This window comes from Caloenas nicobarica, chromosome 2, assembly GCF_036013445.1.
Source record: "Caloenas nicobarica isolate bCalNic1 chromosome 2, bCalNic1.hap1, whole genome shotgun sequence".
Lineage (NCBI taxonomy): Eukaryota > Metazoa > Chordata > Aves > Columbiformes > Columbidae > Caloenas > Caloenas nicobarica.
Genome location: NC_088246.1, coordinates 116,688,345 through 116,708,575, shown reverse-complemented (window position 1 = coordinate 116,708,575; position 20,231 = coordinate 116,688,345). Strand labels below are relative to the sequence as shown.

The following is a 20,231-nucleotide window of genomic DNA, read 5'->3' as shown; positions in this document are numbered from 1 at the left end:
GTAATTTTACTTTACTAGAGAAGATCAGGTCCAAAAAACTTTCTTCTTGGAAAGAAATAGGCTCTTAGCTGATGGAAGAGAACAAAGAAAATCTCCATTCTGACCTTAATTCTGACACTGTGTTCATAAGGATTGGCAGATTAAGCAAGGCCTGATTCTTCATCCACTTGAATGTAGCAAGACAGTTTTCATTCTGTTTTGGGTAGAAAAGGAGACATTTAGCAGCTCTGGGGTTTGGTTTCTTTATCTGTAATATGCAGATAATAATCTCTATCTCACTGTGCAGTGTAAGGATGGTGGGCTTGACCTTGCACACTTTGGCAGAATTTAGTTCCACAAAAAGTCTAGAAAAGAGTCTATTAAGATGGAAGGCCTGCTCCCCTGAGCTAGTTATGCCAGCATTTGAAGGATCAGGCTCCAGGTTTTTAATCATTGCTCACTAAGTGCTTTTTGAAAAGGTAAACGTTGAGCTGGATCATCTGTCTACAAATAACTCATACAACTCAGCTTATTCCTACTGGTTTAAATTTCTTTTTATATCCCATGGTAAAATTGTTTCCAAAATAAGCTCTATCACATGGGATTTTATTGCAGTGATGGAGTGTAACCTTGTAATGTGTATAGCTACCCAATGCAACACAGACTTTTTTTGAACAAATTTTAATACCGTTTCCTGATGCAGTTACAGACAAGGAGTAGCAAATTATGCATGTCCTATCAGTTGGTGAATAACTCTGTCACTGAATTCCTGAAGTCTCTCCTGGTAGCCAGTTGCCCAGAAAATGCTGTTCTTTGATGAAGAGGGCATTTAAATCATTCTTATTCGAGCTGGAAACATGGCAGTTATTAAGAAACAGACCCTGCCAGTTGCCCTCCTTTTATTTTCATCCAGCCTAACCAAAGCCAGAAAATTCACGGCTTTAATAGAACGTACAAGGCACATGTGGTAAGAAGAGTTCACTTACAAGCAGCCAAAGTGAGTGCAACCAAGCAAAAAAGTGAACAGTTGGTGAAGTGAAATGCATCCCTTGCTTCAGACAAAAATACAGTGGAATGAAAGATGCAGTAGACTGGCTTTCCCTTAAGCAGATCTAATTTCAAAATCTGGCCCTGGAGAGATGAACTTTTGCTTTAATTGAGGAGGTGGATCCCAGCTCTTTGTCACTCCATCAATCAGCACCCTTTGCTGCAGCTTTAGCAAGACGCTGCAGCAGGCTGTAGGATTCCTTCCCTCAGTGTTGAATAGGGCTTCCTACCTGGTGCTGCTGGCAGCTGGCATGGCCTGGCCTCAGAGCACCAGGCACGTCCCATCCTCTTCCTTCTGACCCCGGCCAGTGTCCAGCACGGCTGAATCAGAGCCTGGGCTCAGCTTTCCCCTTGGGAGCCTACAGTTGTTGGTGACTCAAGAGTTTAGGATTGTTCTTTGCATCTTGTCTGCCTCCTTCCTAAGACGTGGGCAGGGCCTTGCCCAAAAGTCATTCTGAACTGAAAAAAAAAGCAAGGAGAGGGACATTGCTCAGGTTGCAGCTTGGTGTTTTGAGTTTCGCAGTCTCTAGCCAACATCATGCTTTTGATTAAAAGCGGTATTAAGAGCAAGCACAGAGCACCGTGCAGGCCTGCCCATGCAAGCAGTAGTGTGTGGCACAGCAGGGAAATGCAGGATAACAGTGCTGGGAGGGTGAGGAAAAGATTTTCTTCCTCCACCCTGCCGATTCCGTACACGTGGTGATCTGCCCTGGACACTGCAGGAGAAACAAGGGTGTATTTTGTGTCCAGTCCTCCTTCCTCTCCCATCAGGACTGAACCATTAGTTAGGACTTTAAAAAACCCTGTTTTTCCATGGCAGGTTCTTCTCACAGCTGTAAATTCCAGCTATATTCTTTTTTCCTGCTGCAAATTCCAGCTGTATGCTTTGCTTTTACTATGTCTCCTTCTTTACCTCTATATTCCCGTGCATTTCTTGTCAGCTTCCAAAATTAACACCGTGGTGGATGGTGTTTTTCATGGGGGAAGTTGTGATAATGTTTGAGAAATTGAAAATGACAGAAGCACTATTACAATCGGGGAGAAATTGTGAATGTGGTGCTGGAGACCTCAGGCCCTGTTTCATATCAGCTTCCAGGCTTGGAAAAGGTGTTATGTGTTCCTTAGCAAATGAGGAGACCTATCACACTTACTGGCCATAGTGGTCCCTAAGACCAAATTTTGAGCGAGAATGAGATTGTCTCAAGTGGCACAGAGAGGCTGATGAGTGTGTGGGTGTGTGGCCAGTACAATTAAAAAGATGCAGACAAACACAGCACTATAAACTAGGAAGCACGGGTGGCTGTAAACTCTGCAAATTATAGCGTAGTACGGTGTATTTTGTCCTTCCCTAGTTTTCAGTGTGAGATGTTGTAGCCGAGGGGTTAGCTGTCATCCATGGCGTTTGTTCCTTCCTTCCTTCCTCCTCACATCTCTGGCTTATAAATGTGTGCTGCAAAATTAACACAGGGAAGAGTGGAAGCAATTTGAAGAAGGAGAAATTGGTTTAGGGGCATGGTTTGCTTGGTAAAAAAAAAAATTATAAAGAAAACATGTTGAATGTGGGAGCTGTGCGTGCTTTAGACCTGAAAAAAATACAGGGACTGCAGGCCATTTCTTTCCTGTGTTGTGTATGGAGGGCAGAGTTTACTTCTTAGCAAACCTTTTTAAGCATGGACCCAGCCTCGTGATGATTTACCAGGAGAACATCATCATCTTTGGACCTCTGCCTATAGATTTATTCAGAGTAAAAGGCAGAAGGACCCTTCTGGACAATCTCGAAGGAGAATAAGAGAAAGAGTTACTTATAAACTGTTACAAATTGGTACTCGGTAATGGCTGTAGCGTTGATCAGACAATATAAGAGGGCCCCCAGTGGTTACCGACTTAACAGCTGCATGTAAGTCAGCCAGTGAACATTTGCTTGTAGCTGCTCTAGTTTTGTTTTTATTGAAAAGCAAGAAGCATAAACATGGGACACACAGTCTAGAGGCTGCTTAAAGGGTTTCACGTGTTTAAAGTGTATATTGAAAAGCCAGGGCCCTCCGTGAAGTGAACAAGTTGTGCGTTGACTTGGTGGCACAAATTGGGCCAGGTCCTCCAAAGCAGTGCCTCAAGTGGGGGTGCAGGTGGGGGGGTCTCTCCTGCCGTACAAGTGACTCGGTAACTGCAGCGTGGGTAACCCGTGCAAAGATAGAGGATCCCCAGATGTAAGTGTACGCTCAGCACAAAGGTGGATTTTGTTTGCCTTTATAGCTGGTTATCAAGTTAGTTACTGAGGTAATGGGCTGCACCTCAATTAAAATCTACCTACCCCCATTGAAACATTTAATATTTGTGTAAATATTAAACATTTATATGAATATTAAATGCATTTATTTAGAATTGATTCGTGTTTACATTTTCCCACTATCTGAATAAAGATTACAAATGGAAACTAATTTACTTATGCAGAAATTCTGCATGCATCAAATTCATTTGTCTACCAGCAGTGGGTGAACCGTCCTCATCCATGTTGCGAGGTCTTAACCATGTCCCAACTCATATCCTAACCATGTAAGGGCAACAGTAAGCAGCAATTCTGTGCTGTACAGTGGGTACTTTGTTCTTGCCTTCCTTATGGAGTTGTTGGATCCATAATGTGAAGGACGTGCTGACTTGTTTTACGATGTACCACATCAGGGTATGCAGTGCATGGTTTTCTGTTAGATTTGGAAAAATGCAGGCTTTATGTTAAAGGTCCATTTCTTTTTCATCGTTCAGCTAACTCATTTGCAGTGTGATGTACTTTCCTATTCCTCCTCCTGATAGTTGCCACTTTTATACCTATTTTGCAAGCCATATTTTTAGTCCAATCTGTACAGCAGTTGTCTAAAATTCCGTAGCATTGCTTATTTCTTACCTATAACTCTTCATAAAAAATAGGGCTGTGCCAACCTATTATATCCTTAATAGAATATTCTAATGGTTATTAAATCAATTGACTCTGAATCTCACTTTAATAAATGAGTCAGACAGTATTTTCCAATTACTGTCAGCCGCCACCTTTCCAAAGAGCAGATTATTTTGATTGAAATTTTAAAGCTGTTCAGCACTTTTTTTTTTCCCTGAGTAAGAGCAAAGAGCAGTAGCTCCATTCTGCAGGGAAGGAAAGCCCCTTGGACGGTATCTGACACTCCATTCTATTTCAGATTTATCCCAAAGGGAAACTGAAAATGTGACATTTTGCCAACCCTTTATTTATTAATGATATCATACTTTGCACTTCCATAGCACCCTGTCAAATTGTTTGATAAACACAAAGAGCTAGACAGGGGCCAGCATGTAAACAGAGCCTTTTGCATCCCCTTTCCACATGCAGCACCTTTGCAAGAGCTGCCACACCCTGGCTCTTTCATGCCAGTGGGAGATAAAACACTGGCCGTGCTTTTAGATTCTCCATGGAGAGCAGAGCAGAGCAGGGACAAAGCCTTGTTCCCTCATCCTTCTGCCGTGCTGCGTGACCCAAGCAAGCAGGCAGTTGCGGGCCTGGATCTGTTATCTTAAACCTTTTGAAAGGCGAATGGCAGTGATTCTGGGTCTTCCCTGTATGGTAGATAGTTCTGGACTCTCCTCCAGCTCCACCATCCCAGTTGTATTAAAAGTCTTAAAGGATACTAATTAGGTCAGCCTATTAAAGTAGGAATTAAAAATTAACACCTTTTCTTTGAAGATGGGTAGTCTGAGAAACACAGGCCATACTGTCATGCCCAAGGTGATAAGAGTAAGTCAGTGTCAGACTGGAAGTCAGTGTCGGAACCCAGCACTCCTGGCCCTTCTGCCAGTACTGTAACCTTATCTGTCTCCCTTAAATTTAAATCATGCTGGTCTCACGTTCTTGAATTCAAGGACTGGAACCTTGCCCTTTGTTCTGAGGATGTAGCACAGAGCAGGTGATGTGCACAAAATGGGTGAAAAAGAGCATGAGGGGAGGGATTGATAACTCCCTGAACAGCAGAACTTAGGAAAAAATTTATTCTATTAGTTATACAAATGTAGTCATATTTTAAGAGCAGTCTTTAGAACTAGGAGACTAAAAACATTTTATTTCTGAGAGAAAGCTTGGATTCTGCACAAATTGATGTCTCTTGCCTGGGGAAGTTTCCTATCTGCCCCAGGCGAGTGGGTGAGGGGATTTTTCAAACCCTGTTTATAAGCCTTTAAGGAAAATCAGATTTGCAACATAGAGTAATCAAAGTGGTTTTGATGTTTGTGACCAGGAGATCACCTCAAATCTGAGTGATATAGGAAATACAATAGGGTCATATTTAATGGGGTTCAGTTCTTCTTGAACAAGCACAAATACTGTGTAATTAAGATTAGCTTTGTTTCAGAATCAGGAGTACATGCCTTTCTTTCTACCTTTTCCTCGTTAGCTAAGGTAATGGAAAGAGGAAAAAGCCTTCTCTGTCTTCTGTAGCTCCATATAAAAATATTTCTTTTTAGGAAGTCTTTCTCCCTTGGAATGTTTGAAGAACTCCCCGTTCAGTGTTCCCATGCTCAAGAATGATTACCGTGGTTCATTTACACTTTGCCAACAGTAACGCTGTGATTTGAGAATTGGCATCGATTATCTTCACCTTGACATGTGGAAGATCCTGAGATGGAGCTCCCTTTGTCCTAATTGCTTTGACTGCATGTATCAGCACAAACAGTTTGATGAAGAAACTTCACCCTACAGGCTTTCTAGCCCATAATTACCCTTTGTGGGAACTTGCAGCATCTTCACAACTATCTGTTTGGTAGCGACCACGGCAAGGACCTGGATGTAGGAGAAATTATCTGATCACTTATGGCAGTCTGTACATTCCTTGTAACTGGTTTGCAAATTCAGGGAAGAAGAGGCATTTATATTAATATATGGTTTGTTGAGCCTTCCTCTGCTTTTCAGTATTCTGTTCTGCAGCTTCGCCCGCAGCTGTGCATTGCTGCCTGTTGGGAGAGCGGGGCATACAGCCTGCCTCGTAGGATGCAGCCATCTCTCTTAGATGTGCAGACCGGTGCGTGCCAGGTGCTTTTCCCTTGGGCTACCCTTGATGCTGCTTGTGGAAGCCATACTTGTCTCCTCTTGGCAGTAGGAAAAGCAGAACACACTGGAAGGGTTTGTCAGTGATGGTAGAAAACCCCAAATACCAGGCAACTCTTGAGAATCCACTAAAATTTTCACCGCTAAGGAAATAGTTAGCATATATTTGATATATGGTTGCTATTTTATTTAATGAAGAGTTAACGAAAGGTGTCACCTGCCTGATGAGAAGGCGTCGCCTACTCCTAATCTGCCCCTGGGAGTCTTTTGCAGAGTATGATCAGCCAGCAGTACCTGACTGCCAATGTGTCTGGCTGGATGGGACACGTACCTCAGCAGCCTGTGCTCCGCTACCTCAATTCTAGTCTTTCCAGAGAGACCGCGGTGGCAAAACAGCTAAGACTGACCTCAGCCTTTGAGTTAGTGCTGACAGCCATCCTTAGCGAGTCTAAATTGGTGCCTGCTCAGACGGGCTGGGAGTCAAAAGCAGCAAAGTTCTTGTGTCTGCTGTGGGTAACAGATAGACGCTTCAGTGGCAGTAGTTCAGAGACATGTCGGGATCACTGGACTTTTTCAGCTGACTCCCAGAGCCAGCCTGCTATTTCACACCCCTCTGATAGCTCTTCAGCCTGTGGAGATAGGCAGGAACATTGAACATTGCTTTAGTGAAGGACTGGGTAGCGGACGAAGGGAAGTCTGCAGTTTGCAGTATGAGCGTGTGGGCAATGCTCAGCCATGCGTGTCTATACCTGTGGCACCACTCTGTTGTGCTAAGACTGACAGGAGGGTTAAAAAAATGGCCACATGCCAATGTGGCCATTTTAAAGAGCCAAAAGGTCCCACATTCCTCTTGCAGTCACTACATGAAAACACAGTTTTACCTTGAAAGACAATGGAGATGACGTATATATGAACATTACGAAAGCCAGCTGCTCAGTGAAGAGGGAGCTCTCCCGTTAAGGACTGTTGTCAGGGCAGAAATTTTTGCAGTCAATGTATTTTTGCAAAGGAGACACCCCGCCACCCCACCCTGATTTTGTGTAAGTCTTTTGGCTTTGTTGGTTTTTGTCTGCCCCTCGCCTTCTCATTATAAAGAGCTCTGGCATCTCATAGAAAACCACACAATGGTAGTTTTCAGTGGTCCCACCTGCAGAACAGCCACCACCACCTGGCTTAGCTTGCGCTGTCTAAAGCCCACAAATTCCCACCCTTTGCTGAAGATGCCATGACTTAAGGCTAAATTTAGCTTTCAGACTAATGAGAAGTGAAAGCTGAGGGCTACCCTTGAAATTTTTTGAATTCTGAGAAGTTACTAAGGATCATTTTGAGAGGGCATGTGGCCCCACTCAGCTACGCAAGCACCGTGTCGTGTTTTCATCACATGGGTGGGGAGGATTGTTGTGTGCAGTACAAAAAATCATCTCTCCGTCACCATCTACAGCAACTGGAAAGAGCGAATGTCCGTCATTAGGGTCACTAATCGCTGCAGGCAGCTCTGTTCGGCAGGAGGCAAGCAGCCCGGCATTTAGATGTTCAGGGTGGGCAAGGTGCTGCTCCAAAATCCCTCCTTTTTGCCTGAGAAGTGACGGGGAGCCATGCCGGTCGCCAAGCATTTCCTTCCCGCTTGATTTTTTTAATAACCAGACCCAGTATTTACCTGGGAGATCAATGCTACTCATGTAGCACACCGGTGACATACAGAAGGACCTTTTCTAAGCGGCGCTGTGGGAATTGAGGCCTCAGCAGCAGGGCTGGAAGCCACGTCTTACCTAGCAACTGTTTCTAAGTAGGACAGCCATTGCCTGCCCTCGTGGCGGAGGGGACGAATCCTGCGGCACCCTCAGGAAGGGAACCTGGTGCCAGGCACCAGCCGGCCTTCGGAGGACAATGGAAGGAAGCGGAGAAACGAGCAGCAGGGAGTGGGAAGGGTTTCAAAGCCGCAGGACCTTAACAGGAAAGCTGCATCGAGGAGGCACACGGGCAGTTCTCTGGGCTGTTAAGGGGAGAAAGATGAAGAAAAGGAATGAAAATCTAGGATTGTCAGAAAGGGAGCTGGGAAATCCTGCAGCTTGTGAAAGGTTTTGCGTGTGCCCCTGAGACTGGAAATGTGAAGCAGGAGTGATGTGAGGGTATGAACTACCCTCCCCCATCACGGTGGTTTTACAAGAAACGCCACGTCAGCCAGAGTGCCAAAAACTTGGGCGTTCGCAGTTCTTACCCATGATAGGCAGGATGATGTGTGATGGGCGTTAAATTCCTCACACGCCGTTTTGCAAATGTACTCAGTCGTGATCGAGTGGCCCCGCTAAGAGACGATGTTTTGAGTCCCACTCATCGTTTCCTACTGAAGTCTGATGCTCTGCATTCCTGTCTGATGCTAATTTTATGTGGAAAGTCTGTGCTTTTAATGCCCAGTTAAGCTTTGTACATTCTGAAACCTTCCAGGTGAGGGAACATTCAGCAGCCATAGGTGCTGAGGGGCATCCATTTTCCTGAGCTTAGGAAAACGAAGAGTCTCTTCAGTGCATAGTTGATGTTGGACTTGCTCTTTGGTAAGGGCTGTGGCGAATTTCACTTTTCCTTTGATTTCTCCCACAGATGAAGGACTGAATCATGAATGCAAACTCTGCAACCAGACGTTCGACTCTCCTGCCAAACTTCAGTGCCACCTGATAGAGCACAGCTTTGAAGGCATGGGAGGTACCTTCAAATGCCCGGTGTGCTTTACAGGTAGGAGGCCATCACTGCTTGCCCCAGTCATGCCCTTTGCTCGCATGTGCAGAACTCCTCTTACAACTGTGTCATCTGCTGGCTTTAGGTCAGTTTTAGGAGGGGACATTACATTTGTGCTCATTAGTAATATTGATCAGAAATCGTTTAGAAAGCTGAGCTCCTTGGAAGGTCACGCATCCATCTGTAAGAACTGCATTTCAAGCTCTTCTATCGGAAGTCTGAGTTTTTTATAATTACAGAAGTGATAGTCTGTTACCTTCCACAGTATCGTATTCATTACCTTCGTGTTCCAAACTTGCTGAGTTAAAAATGGCCCATAAATTTGTGCTTTAAAGCTACAGATGTTTTGACTAAAACAATATAACTCAGAGCAGAACTTGGCCCCACCAGCAAGGGCTGCTAGCCTGTGAAGCAACATTCTCCTATGATCAGGTAAGAAAACCCACTTGCTTGGATTTGTTGGCTTGTGGTGAGAAGAAACACCCTAGTAATGTGGTTTAGAAAGCAAACCGTGCTGGCTTGCCACAAGTCAAGTTCTGCTCTTCCCTGACACAAGCCCAAGTGTGGAATAATCCTCCCCAAGTCAGTGGTGTTATTCAGTAGTAAAACCCAAGTGAGAAAATAACTTGACCCAGTAGGGCTAAGCGCTGCAGTGTTTGGGCCATAATGAGGAACAGAAAAATGCCGTTGTTGGAAATGAAAACACATTAAAAAGGTGCCTACAGAGTTGTCGTGAGTTTTTTTAAGGACTTCTTAATAGAACATTTCATAAAATGATAACCTAAAACATAAGTGTTCATAGGTAGCTTACGTGCCAAATTTTGCTTTACAAGATGAAAATCAAAGATAATCACAAACATGACAAAGCACACTTCAGGTATTCTTGCATCAATGGTGTTCTAATTCTGGAAGTCATTCAAGGTTTCTGTTCTCCAATAATGAGAGTGAAGGATTTCCACTGATAGGCAAATAGACCTTTTAATACTTTCATTTTACTTCTCTCCGTTTGGCAGCTCCCCTCCCAATAAAACCTAAGTGTGCACTACGGAGGAAAACTGAAGTTGAATTTTTCATCTCTCAGATACAGTAACTGGTGATGATCATTAGCTCAGTGTGTTCAGGTTTCATACATTTCTGTGGGTTATAAAATTAAAGAAATACATAGTTCGTCTTCACTGCACAGCTTGTCATAGTAATATCTGAGCGTGGATAGTACTGCCGTAAACAGTTTGCCTTTTACGCATCTGTTCAATAATTCTTTCAGTTAGATGGGGGTTTTTTGGTGTATTTTTGTTGTTTTGGGGTTTTTTTTCAGTTTTAGTACTTATTCTACTATATTTTTTTTTCCGTTGTGTACACATTATGAGGTGATCTTTTTTTAGTGTAATGCCATAGGTCTTCGACTTCCAAGTTGCGGGAGTTGTAAACACAATGTAAAAACTTGCATATTGTACGGAGTACCCGCTGTCGGTTCTCCTGGTGAGCAAGATTCCTGATAAAACTAATCCTTTCATGTTTGAGCCAGGAGCCTTGTAAAATGTGTTAAAGAGTATGGAGATAAGTCGATTCCAATCTGTGTGAAACACTTTTTCCTTTTTGCTGATGGGGTAAATAGACACTGAGCATTAATCATAAACAATGGTGTTTTATTAGCAATATGCCATTAAATTATTTCAGCATGTCTTGCTAGAATATTAACAAGAAGTAAAAATCACCAATAGAAGTTTTATATGAAAAATGGAATCTGAGCTTTTTTTTTTCAGGGTAACGAGAAATGTGATTAAAATGTATGACTCAGAAGAACAATATTCTGAGGTTTTTTGTTGCCTTGCAATTAGAATAATTTTAATGATTAGGATTGGAGTCAAAGTCAAATGCCAGCATCTTTAATAAATCTTTTCCCTGCCTATACAGATTAATATTGTAGATGCAAACTTTTTTAGGTCACAGTGCACCAGGCATCCATCAGAAGTCAGTGCTGCCAACCCAAACACTGCCTCTGGCATATACAATTTAATTATTAATAGTATGTCTCCTAGGTAAACTGTTACACAGTCTTAGGGCCTTGTTTTGTAGTCATTAAAATTGAACATGTTTATATTATTGAAACCCTTGCATTCAGTGTGTAGGCAGAGTTGATCTTAAAGTATCCAAAGAGAATTTACCTGCAGTTCTGTTTCACATTTATAGACATTGCCCCAGTGTAGCTGTGGGATATAATTTTTAGCATTAACACATTTAAATACAGAGCTGTTTGTTAGCTTTAACTTCAGGCACATGGAGTAGACAGGACTTTGGCATCTATGCTTTTCAAACCTGGTGGTTCCTAGGAAATAAGATTTGTATGTGTTCAATCAGAGTTCAGTAAGCATGAAGAAATAATTCTGAAGAGAAAATGGCATTTTTAAATTCTTTAAATCTGAAACCTTCATTGGTTGTCCTGTTAGGGTCTTTCTTTCTCTCTTTTTTTTTTTTTTTTTTTTTTTTTTTTTAATCTTTAAACCAGGCATTGACTTCAATTCATTCATTTTGAAAGAAGGACCACACTTTGTAGATAAATAGTGTTTGTTGGTACCCATTATAGCAACAGTGTAATGTGAAATCAGAGCACATCAGCCTAATTTTACCTCTTGGAATTGCTGAGTGTTAATGGGAAATTGTTCATAAAAAGCTCTTCACTTGCAATATGAAATAATGAAAAGCTTGTTGTTTGTCTTATATTCCAGTGTTTGTCCAAGCAAACAAGTTGCAGCAACATATTTTCTCAGCCCATGGACAAGAGGACAAGATCTATGACTGCACACAGTGTCCACAGAAGTTCTTCTTCCAAACAGAGCTGCAGGTACCACACTTGTTACCTGGGGGTTATAACAGCATTATGTATTTGATAGCTGAGTTCAAAGATTTACTTGCCCTGACCTCTTCTGATACTTGCTCATCATCAGGATGGGAATGAGAGAAGGACAAGAAAAATTGCAGGCGATTCAACCCATGCTGCTTCAAAAAGGTGCTGGCAGAAAACCACCTGGTACAGACCCGAATTTCGGGAGCCACCTTTGGATTCTTGCTCTGTAGGTTGTTGTAGCTCAAGACATTCTTGAAGAGAGAGAAATGGGCATCTTGTTTTTCTGTTTGATATGCATAAAACATTTACTCAAACAGTGAAAATGAAAACAAGTTTATCCATTTGTGTCTAAATGTGAAAAGCTAAGCACTGAAGTAGGAGTGTATGGATGGGGAAGGCAGGGGAGAAGGGAAGTAGACAGAATTTATGTTAGTTTGCCTGCTGGCCGTTTCCCATAAATACTAACTTGGTGGGGAAAAAAATAATAGGGTCAAATGAACGATACACTGTCTTCTTGTGTGCTGTTGTCAGACTTGTAATGATACTGTTTACTAATGGTAAACAAAAGGACAGAGAGGAAGAAATAAATGTTGAACAAGATCTAAAAACAATTTTGGAAGAAGGAATTATTTACTACATATTTTAACATTCTGCACTGCTTGTATTGCAAGGAGAAGTGGTGGTGTGTTACTTCCGATGTGGTGTTACATTTTGAGACAGTAGCAGAAGATTGTTTCTAAATTATTTTAGTTCATATTGAAGTATCAAGATAGGTTGGCAGAGGAAAAATTTTGAGGCTCTCTAATGGTCAATAGGGATGGAGCAATGATAAGTATTTTTATAGTAAGGCCTTTCCTACACCATCCATCATGTGATTCTTGTTTAGAATGAAGAGATTTTTCAGCACTTAAGGTTTTTCACTATTTTGTTATAGCATAGGCCTCCATCTCTAAGTCCTTTGACTGAGGTGTCCACAATTAATTTTGCTTTGGACCAAAGCTGGATTTCATCTCATCAACAAAGGCAAAAGGCTAGTGAGGCATGTGGACACGTATGCCCATTTAGTATTTCACTTACTGGAAGTTTTACATGCTGAAAAGCTGATATTCATGTTTGGCATGACAATATAAAATATTTGTTTGGAGAAAAAAGAAATTGGAGCGTTTAAACTATGTGTGAATTCATAATGTGAGACACTGGCATTTTTATTGATTTGCAATGCATTTTCTCTTTCCTAATTTCTTTCTGCAAGAAAACAGTACGGAATAAAGTCTTTCTGATAGCCTCCCCAACCTCTTTCTCGGTGGACCACTAGGTCATGGGAGATTCTGTAGTAGGACCTGTAGGTCCTATATGGTCCTGTAGGACCATACCTGTAACACTCCAAGGTGTCTGTACTGTCTCTCTCTCCTATTTTCAATAGATCCAAATCTGTTTCATTTACTGTCCATACCTGCTATTGCATGCAAGCTCTGACCCAAAGTGGTAGAGAAGGACAAGGAAAAGAAAATAAAAAATCTGGACATTTAGAGAAAAAAGACAGCCATACATAGTGACGGACAGAAAGAGGCAAGATTGAGTTTTGAGGACAGAAAATGGTCTGGGCTGGATAGGAAGTTATTGGACTTAGGAAAATAAAGGAGAAACAAATTCTTCTGTTCATCACTGATTAATCAAAATGAGAAAGTAGAGAAAAGTAGGGACATGAACTGTTACTGGAAAGAAGGAGAAATTGTTAGGGTAGAAAGACTAAAAGGAAAAAAAAAAACCTCAGCAAGAGAGAAGTTGCGGGTATGCAATAGACAACTACGAAAATAAAGAAATGGGAGGAAAAGGATAGAAATTAGTTTTAACAGCAGAATTCAGGCTGAATTTTAAAAAGACAGAATAAGTTACTGGATTCTTAAGATGCAAAATATACAGAGATCCAGGTGCAGTTGTGACACATACAATCAACTCCTTACCATTCTGCCCCCTTTCAAATATACTCTCATTTCAAAATACATGAAGTCCCAAGCAATTGCCTTCAGCTTTTTTATTATAATAAAAGCACACGTTTTTCCAAAATTCAACCCTACGCGAGACTGAGGGCAAGATTTTGCTCCCTCCATCTAAGCCTAGTTCATTAAGACTTCAACATAACTGAGACACCTGATTCTCTAGTGAAGGGCACAAAACGATGTCACTACAGAGAGAAAAATGATACTCTACATCGGCTAGGTGACAATCAGTGTGTTGGTTGTTCCGTGCTGCAGAAGGCTCTTAGTGGACCACATCTCCATACCCTTAGGAGCAGCCTCTCTCTGGCTTATCTACACTTGCAAAAAGGAAAAGGTATTCACTTCCTTATTCACTTAATTCATTACGTTTATTATTTTAATTAACTTGGGTAGCCCTACCCCAGTTGAGAAGGCATTATGTTTAAAAAAATGCAGTACCATTGTGCCATTTGCATTTGTTGGGATCACTGGCTTTCTGCTCTTACATCCAGTTATCTACCCAGGCTGGTGAAAGGGCAGCAAAGCACTTAGAGAGAGCAGTAGGTACTGACCTTGGGAGTCTACTTTTGCTGAAAATACGTTGATCTCAAGCCGACTCTCACTTAAAACCTATTCTAGGAGGCATCACTTTGTTCAGGCTATCTATCAGCCGAAGCAGTGGAATCTTTGGCAACTAGCCTTCAGGTTATGTTTCTCTATCCTTTCACATTATTATGGTTTGTGTTGGGGCTTGCAGCATAACAGTGTATTTATTCCCTCTATCAGGAACGGTTCCTTGCTTTTAATTTAAACATGCGTCTAAAGTGCATCTCCCATGCATGAGAGATGCTAATCGTCTCAGATGAGAAGCAATGGACAGCACTCCATGGCTGTAGGGCAGAGTAAGAACATGAACAAGGTAGAGCAGAGCAGAATACAAAAACATAGAAGCTCTATCCACACGTATAGTACAGCTGATAATTAAAGGGAATTAATTCAACAATACAGAAAATAAATGCATTATAATGATGCTTAGCTTGGTGTTAGGCCCGGTATGATTCTTTGCTTAGCATTCTCTGACTCCTGTTCCAGGAAGAGTAGGCTATAGGAACATAAGAATCCCTACATACTGTGTTCATCTCACCTTGGGGAAATTACTGTCCCCTCATTACCGATCTTCTCAAAGCAAAAACCAAGTAGGACTCTCGTTACAGGTTTCCATGATTTAACTCCAGATCCCTGTTAGGAATGCAAGACAATCCCATAGGACCACATTCTGCTGAGAACAGAGTAAATGACCAGTCATGAATATCCAACTTGCAATGTTATTACTCAGCCTTTAAATTGAAATGATGAGATTTTACAGGAATTCGCTCGCTGTTTTAAGATCATCTCCATAGCTCGCCCTTCTCCGACTTTTTATACTTCCTTTAGATGGCTTTCTGCTCCTTTGCTATTGAACCAGCTTTAATTTTTTTGAGATAATACCTCCATAGAAAAGAAGAAAATGGAAACCTTCTGTAACAGAAGTCTATGTTTTTAGAGTGTTCTGAGTTGTGAATTTTCATGCTTACATGTTCAAAAGGCTATGTGGTATATTTACACTTCTGAAATGGAGTTGAAAAAGTATATCCCTAAAAATGTTCATTTAGAATGGAAGGCTTTTAATAAGACATGTTTTATGCAATAAGGGCTTTTCAGAAATAGACTTGTAACAATCTTTAAAATCAGAAATATATGCTGTCTAGATATCAGATAATGGAGCTGCAAAGTAGGTGTATTTGTAGAGTGCCTGGATGTCTCCCAAAAGTTGAAACTCTTATAACTGAATACCTGGAGTATGACCATACAGTTCTCTGTACCTGGTGGATATAAGTAAAATACTCTTCTCCATCCATCATCCATAATATTGAACTTTTAATTAATAAGTAAAGAAACTTTTTGCTAATTTAACTTATTATAGTATTGAATTTTCATTACATTATGATAAAGTAATTTGTGCCTATTAAAACTTTCCTTTCTTGTCCTCATGCTATTTCTACTGCCGGTTTCTTTTGCCTTAGTCTTTGGACTTCAGCTTAGGTGTTTCAGTGGGTGTTTGTGCTTCCCCTGTCCCTGCGGAGGTTCCTTTCCTATTTCCAGTCCTAGTGTGACTTCCATAGTCAACACAACACATTTATGGGGAGGAATGAGACACTCTTGTGCGGTGTTACCCAGAGTGAATGGATTCGTTTTACATATTTTTTAGATGTTGCTGGGTCAGAGAGATACTGATGTCTGGTAGAACTGCTGAATAATTGTACAGGTTTTATCAGTGTTTTATCAGTGATGATAGTTCTGAATATGATACTAGCCAAGATTACATGGCCTCTCAGGACCATTTTGCCCAGTACAAAAATTATATCTCTTTTTGGTGAATTAAAGCATTTACTTAACATTTTGTGACTAATAATTAGTTGCCTCTGGGGTAGTTAAGTGTCCCCACTTTACAGACATGAAAACTAGGGCAAGAAATAATTGGATCAGCAGTTACTTCCCATCCTGTTCAAAAGGGACCTGGCCTCAGTGATTCACGCCCTTGCTGCTTCCTGTCTGGACTCCATCAGCGCAGAATACCTGGGCATGGAGCCATCAGTCTGCAGGACGTTCCAGCTGACACAGAGAGCTGCAGCGCTCTTCCTCAGTGGCAAAAGAGACCAAGAGCATATTTAACCCCCTCTCTTGCTGTCTACCTTGCCTTCCTACGTGTTTGTCCAGTTATGCTCTAAGGTTCGGTCCTTAATATTCTTGGTGGACTGGGTCCAGCACATCTCCGAGATCACTGGAAAGTTCTTCCCCTTTGGTAGCAATGTGGTAGTTGACAGTCCTGCTTTTTGAATGTTTTTTAGCAAAGAGCTGAAGCTTGTTTGCATAGAAGCTAGCACTTTCTTACAGGCTGGCCTGGAAGCATGAAACAGACTGCCACAGTCGTTAAGTATTACCACAAATGTCCCCAATTTATGCTTTTAAGAGTAGGGTTCCAAAGGCTCCTTTCTCTCATGTAAGCACGTACCTGCATATAGATTTCTAAACCTTCCTCAAAACTCCAAGCTACAACAACAGAGCTCTTCCAAAACGAAATACACAGTTCCTTCCCCAGGGAAAGGATGAAAGAAAGAATGAAGCACTCATAGCAGATGTTACTCATGTCACTTAAAACAGCAGGACAACATTCTCAGCTCCTGGTGCAAGCAGCTGAAGCAGAGCAGGGGAGAGGCGGCATAGAGGAGTCTCCAGAAGTTCTGTGTAACTTTCTGTGTGTCCGGTTTTAACTTTTTCGTGTTCCAAAGTTAGCACTGTTGAAACTCATCTTCCAGTTTCTTCCTCATTTCTTTAAGGGTTAAACTTCCCAAAGATTTCTGCATTGTAAAATGCTCCCAAAGATCTCAACATTTTAAAACGGCCTTTAAAATATCCTTGACCTGCACTGGAGCAGAACTAAGCAAGCTCTAGACTATTTCAACAACTAAAAGACTTGACTGAGAACTTTAGTGGAGACAGTAGCAGAGCTGAGATTCAAACACTATATTCTCTCATTTGGGGGTCAGCTAGAGAAAACTGCTAATTAACCTGGGCTGGGGTTTTCTCCTTGTGGCAGAGGCCTTCTGGGGGCCAGCTGGGAAAGAGCTTGGTGTGGGAACAGCATCAGCCGTAGCAGGCGTGGCACTGCTACGTCTATATAGGATTGTTTTGCCAAGGCCTACACCGTGTGTATCATGTAGGTCCCAACGGCGAGCCTTCCATGACAGCAGGGGAGACCTTGAATAATTTATCCTCTTTACACAAAAACAGGGACAAAACTTTCAAACCTGCAGGTGAAGTTGGGTTTTCAAGGATGTTTTCTTCAGAGAGAAAAGGCCTCGAAACATTTTTTTAAGTGAAACTGGAGATTAGCTCTGGCATTTCCAGGTCCCCAAACTCTGAGGGTGAGGAGTGGAACGTAGATGCTGGCTTTCTAGGCCCCAAAGGCCAGGAGCCAGCAGGGAATAACTTTGTCAGCTCTTCTTAAAAAGAAGCCTACCTGAAATCCAATTAACAATCAAAGCTTTAGGCCAACGTTTTCCAACTCAATGGCCTATTTCTGAGAGGGTGCTGAGCACCTCCAGCTGCAGTCAAGGCCAGTGCCAGATGCTGGTGCTGAGTACATTAGGTAGTCAGGTCATAAATGCCTGAAGTTAGGAACCTTGATAAAAGCATAGGTGCTGAGCAGCCATAGCCTCATTTAAGGTTTCAGCAAAACATTTTTGATGCCTAAATACAGGCATCATGTTCAGTAATGTTGGCCTTAGTCCTTCCAGGCAACCAGGTTGCTTTCATCAGAGCAAACGTCTGGGAGTCAGGAGAGCTGGATTCAGTTGCGAGGTCTGGTACTAACTGGCTCCACTTAACCATGCATCCTCTCCATCTAGTGAGTGACGATGATGATAATTTCTGTGCCAGAGATACCAGGATTGTAATTAATTATTAGGTTTTGAGGGAACTAGATAGAGCTGCATGCATTGCAAGTATTATTAGCTTGAGTGGGTTTCCTTTGGTGAACCCTTACTGTGCTTTCTGTTTCAGATATGTATATGGACATTAGTGTGCACCAGTACGTGCATTTGAGTATTTTTCTGTGTCTTCCAGGATTTAAAAAATTTGGGCTTGTGTTTCTGACACTTGAGACTCCTTTCCCTAGAAGGAAGGATGGTTTTCTTTGCAAATTTTCTCCAAAAGGCAATCAAGAGAAGCATGTGGAGGCACTCATGCATTGACTCTTTAAGGACATACCTTCAAAGTGTTTCCCCTACAAGTCTTTTGCTTCAATGTCAAAGTTTAAATACAAAAAAAAATACTTCGAATTCCCTTCCAGTGCCCCTTCCCTCCTGGGGATTGATGGGTGTTACGGCCATATTAGGTTTTCATGTGGTAATTATTTTCTAAATAAGAAACTTCCAGGTCTGGAGCTTGTGAGTTCACCCACCTTTGATTTGCCTATTCAAATGTAAACATTCCCTGTGGGTACTTCGTTAGTTCATTAATATTTATAGCACCTTGCAAAGCCCACCAAGCCGAAAGTGCCAGATATTTTCAGGGACCATTTTGATTTCACTAAACAGTGCTTGAGAAAGATGGGCTGAGTTTAACAGTTCTTACTGGTCTCCACATACTCTATATACTTATAACTCTGCATGCAGCAGTCAGGCTGTGAAATTTTCTGCACTTTTTCCTGTAAATTGGCAGGAAACAATGTGTTCATAACATCTCTTATACGTTCCCTGAGAGAACATTTCTTAAATTTCTGGAGCAATTGAATCACAATTATGGGTTTGCGTTTTCAGATGGTTGAGTGATATTATTGATGAAATTACAGAATTAATTGACAAAGACAGCGTAGCAGTTAAGTGAGGAATATTGCCTTTAAATAAACCATTTTAATCTTGAAAATAGACTTAAGGAACAGTAAAATGGCAAAGGATTGGAAGCTAAATATACTGTCCAAAATGAGTACTGAGCTACAACCACAAAGTACCCATACAAAAATAAGAAAAATGTATATTCCTTCTCTTTCAAGGGGCATAGACTCATACCCAAATGTGTATATGCTTGGATATATGTCCCTATTTTGCCTACTCCTTCCTGTTTATGCTCTTGTATGCTTGGACTCCTTTTGTAAAATATAGGTGTCTATTTTCAAAAAAATCAATAGCAACAAAAAAGGTTAACCCATACTTTGGATCTGTTCTCCTTACTGCATTGTGTGGTCAACATTAAACAGATTCTACAGAATCAGGTAGGAAGGCACAGTTTTAAGTCCTTGTGACTGCAAAGACTGTGTCATGCAAATATGTTAAGTGAAGTTTGTTGTCTCCAGTCTGAAAGCGGTAAGAAACCATGGCAATCAGAAGATAAGCTCCATTGTTCCTTTGTCTTTTTAAGTGTTCACTCTGAAGCATATCACTGACATTTCATGTCAACATTAACATCATGATTTCTGATTGTTTTAGCAAATGGAACAGCAAGGCATGCAAGATCGAGATTTCAGCCTAAAGAAGCAAATCAGAAGTTGCTGCAGACAGAAAAATGTTCAGAAAGGCAGAAGAAGAAGGAAGCAAAAGGCAAAGGAGTAGAAGTAGAAAGATTATGAGGCAAAGAAAGAAACAGGATAGAAATAACAGTGCTTGAGAAGGCAAGCATTTTTCTGCTGATATTAATGATAAGGCACTTGTAAAAATAAATCAGCATAATAATACGGGGAAGTTCTGTTATTATATAAAGGCCTATTTCTACCCTCAGTCCTTGTAGAAACCTCTGTGAACATCAGTGAGTCCTGTTGTAGATTAAGGGCAGGGAAAGCAGTAAATGTATTCCCTGACCCACAAATAATCATTAGAAATGGAATTCTGCCCTTTGCAGAAAATGAGGTTTTATCATCTGTGCCCTGAACACTTCAGCCTACACCTTGCCATTAGTCAGATCAGTTGGCTCATACACCTGGAGTAAGCTGAAGAAATAAGCACTCTGTTTGCATTTGAATAATTTGCCTGGTAGATCAGTTCAGTTCTCT

The 20,231-nt window shown here is 41.5% G+C and overlaps 1 protein-coding gene across 9 annotated transcripts in view; it reads left to right on the top strand.

The window, feature by feature from the left end:
- The window catches only part of ZNF521 (zinc finger protein 521), a 235,960-nt gene that overhangs the window by 196,182 nt on the left and 19,547 nt on the right, over positions 1–20,231 (top strand). For all 9 annotated transcript variants that reach the window (XM_065628661.1, XM_065628659.1, XM_065628655.1 and 6 more), the window contains 2 exons: positions 8,687–8,818; positions 11,548–11,663. In XM_065628661.1, the coding sequence (XP_065484733.1) occupies positions 8,687–8,818; positions 11,548–11,663 (248 nt within the window). The remainder of the gene's footprint in view (positions 1–8,686; positions 8,819–11,547; positions 11,664–20,231) is intronic.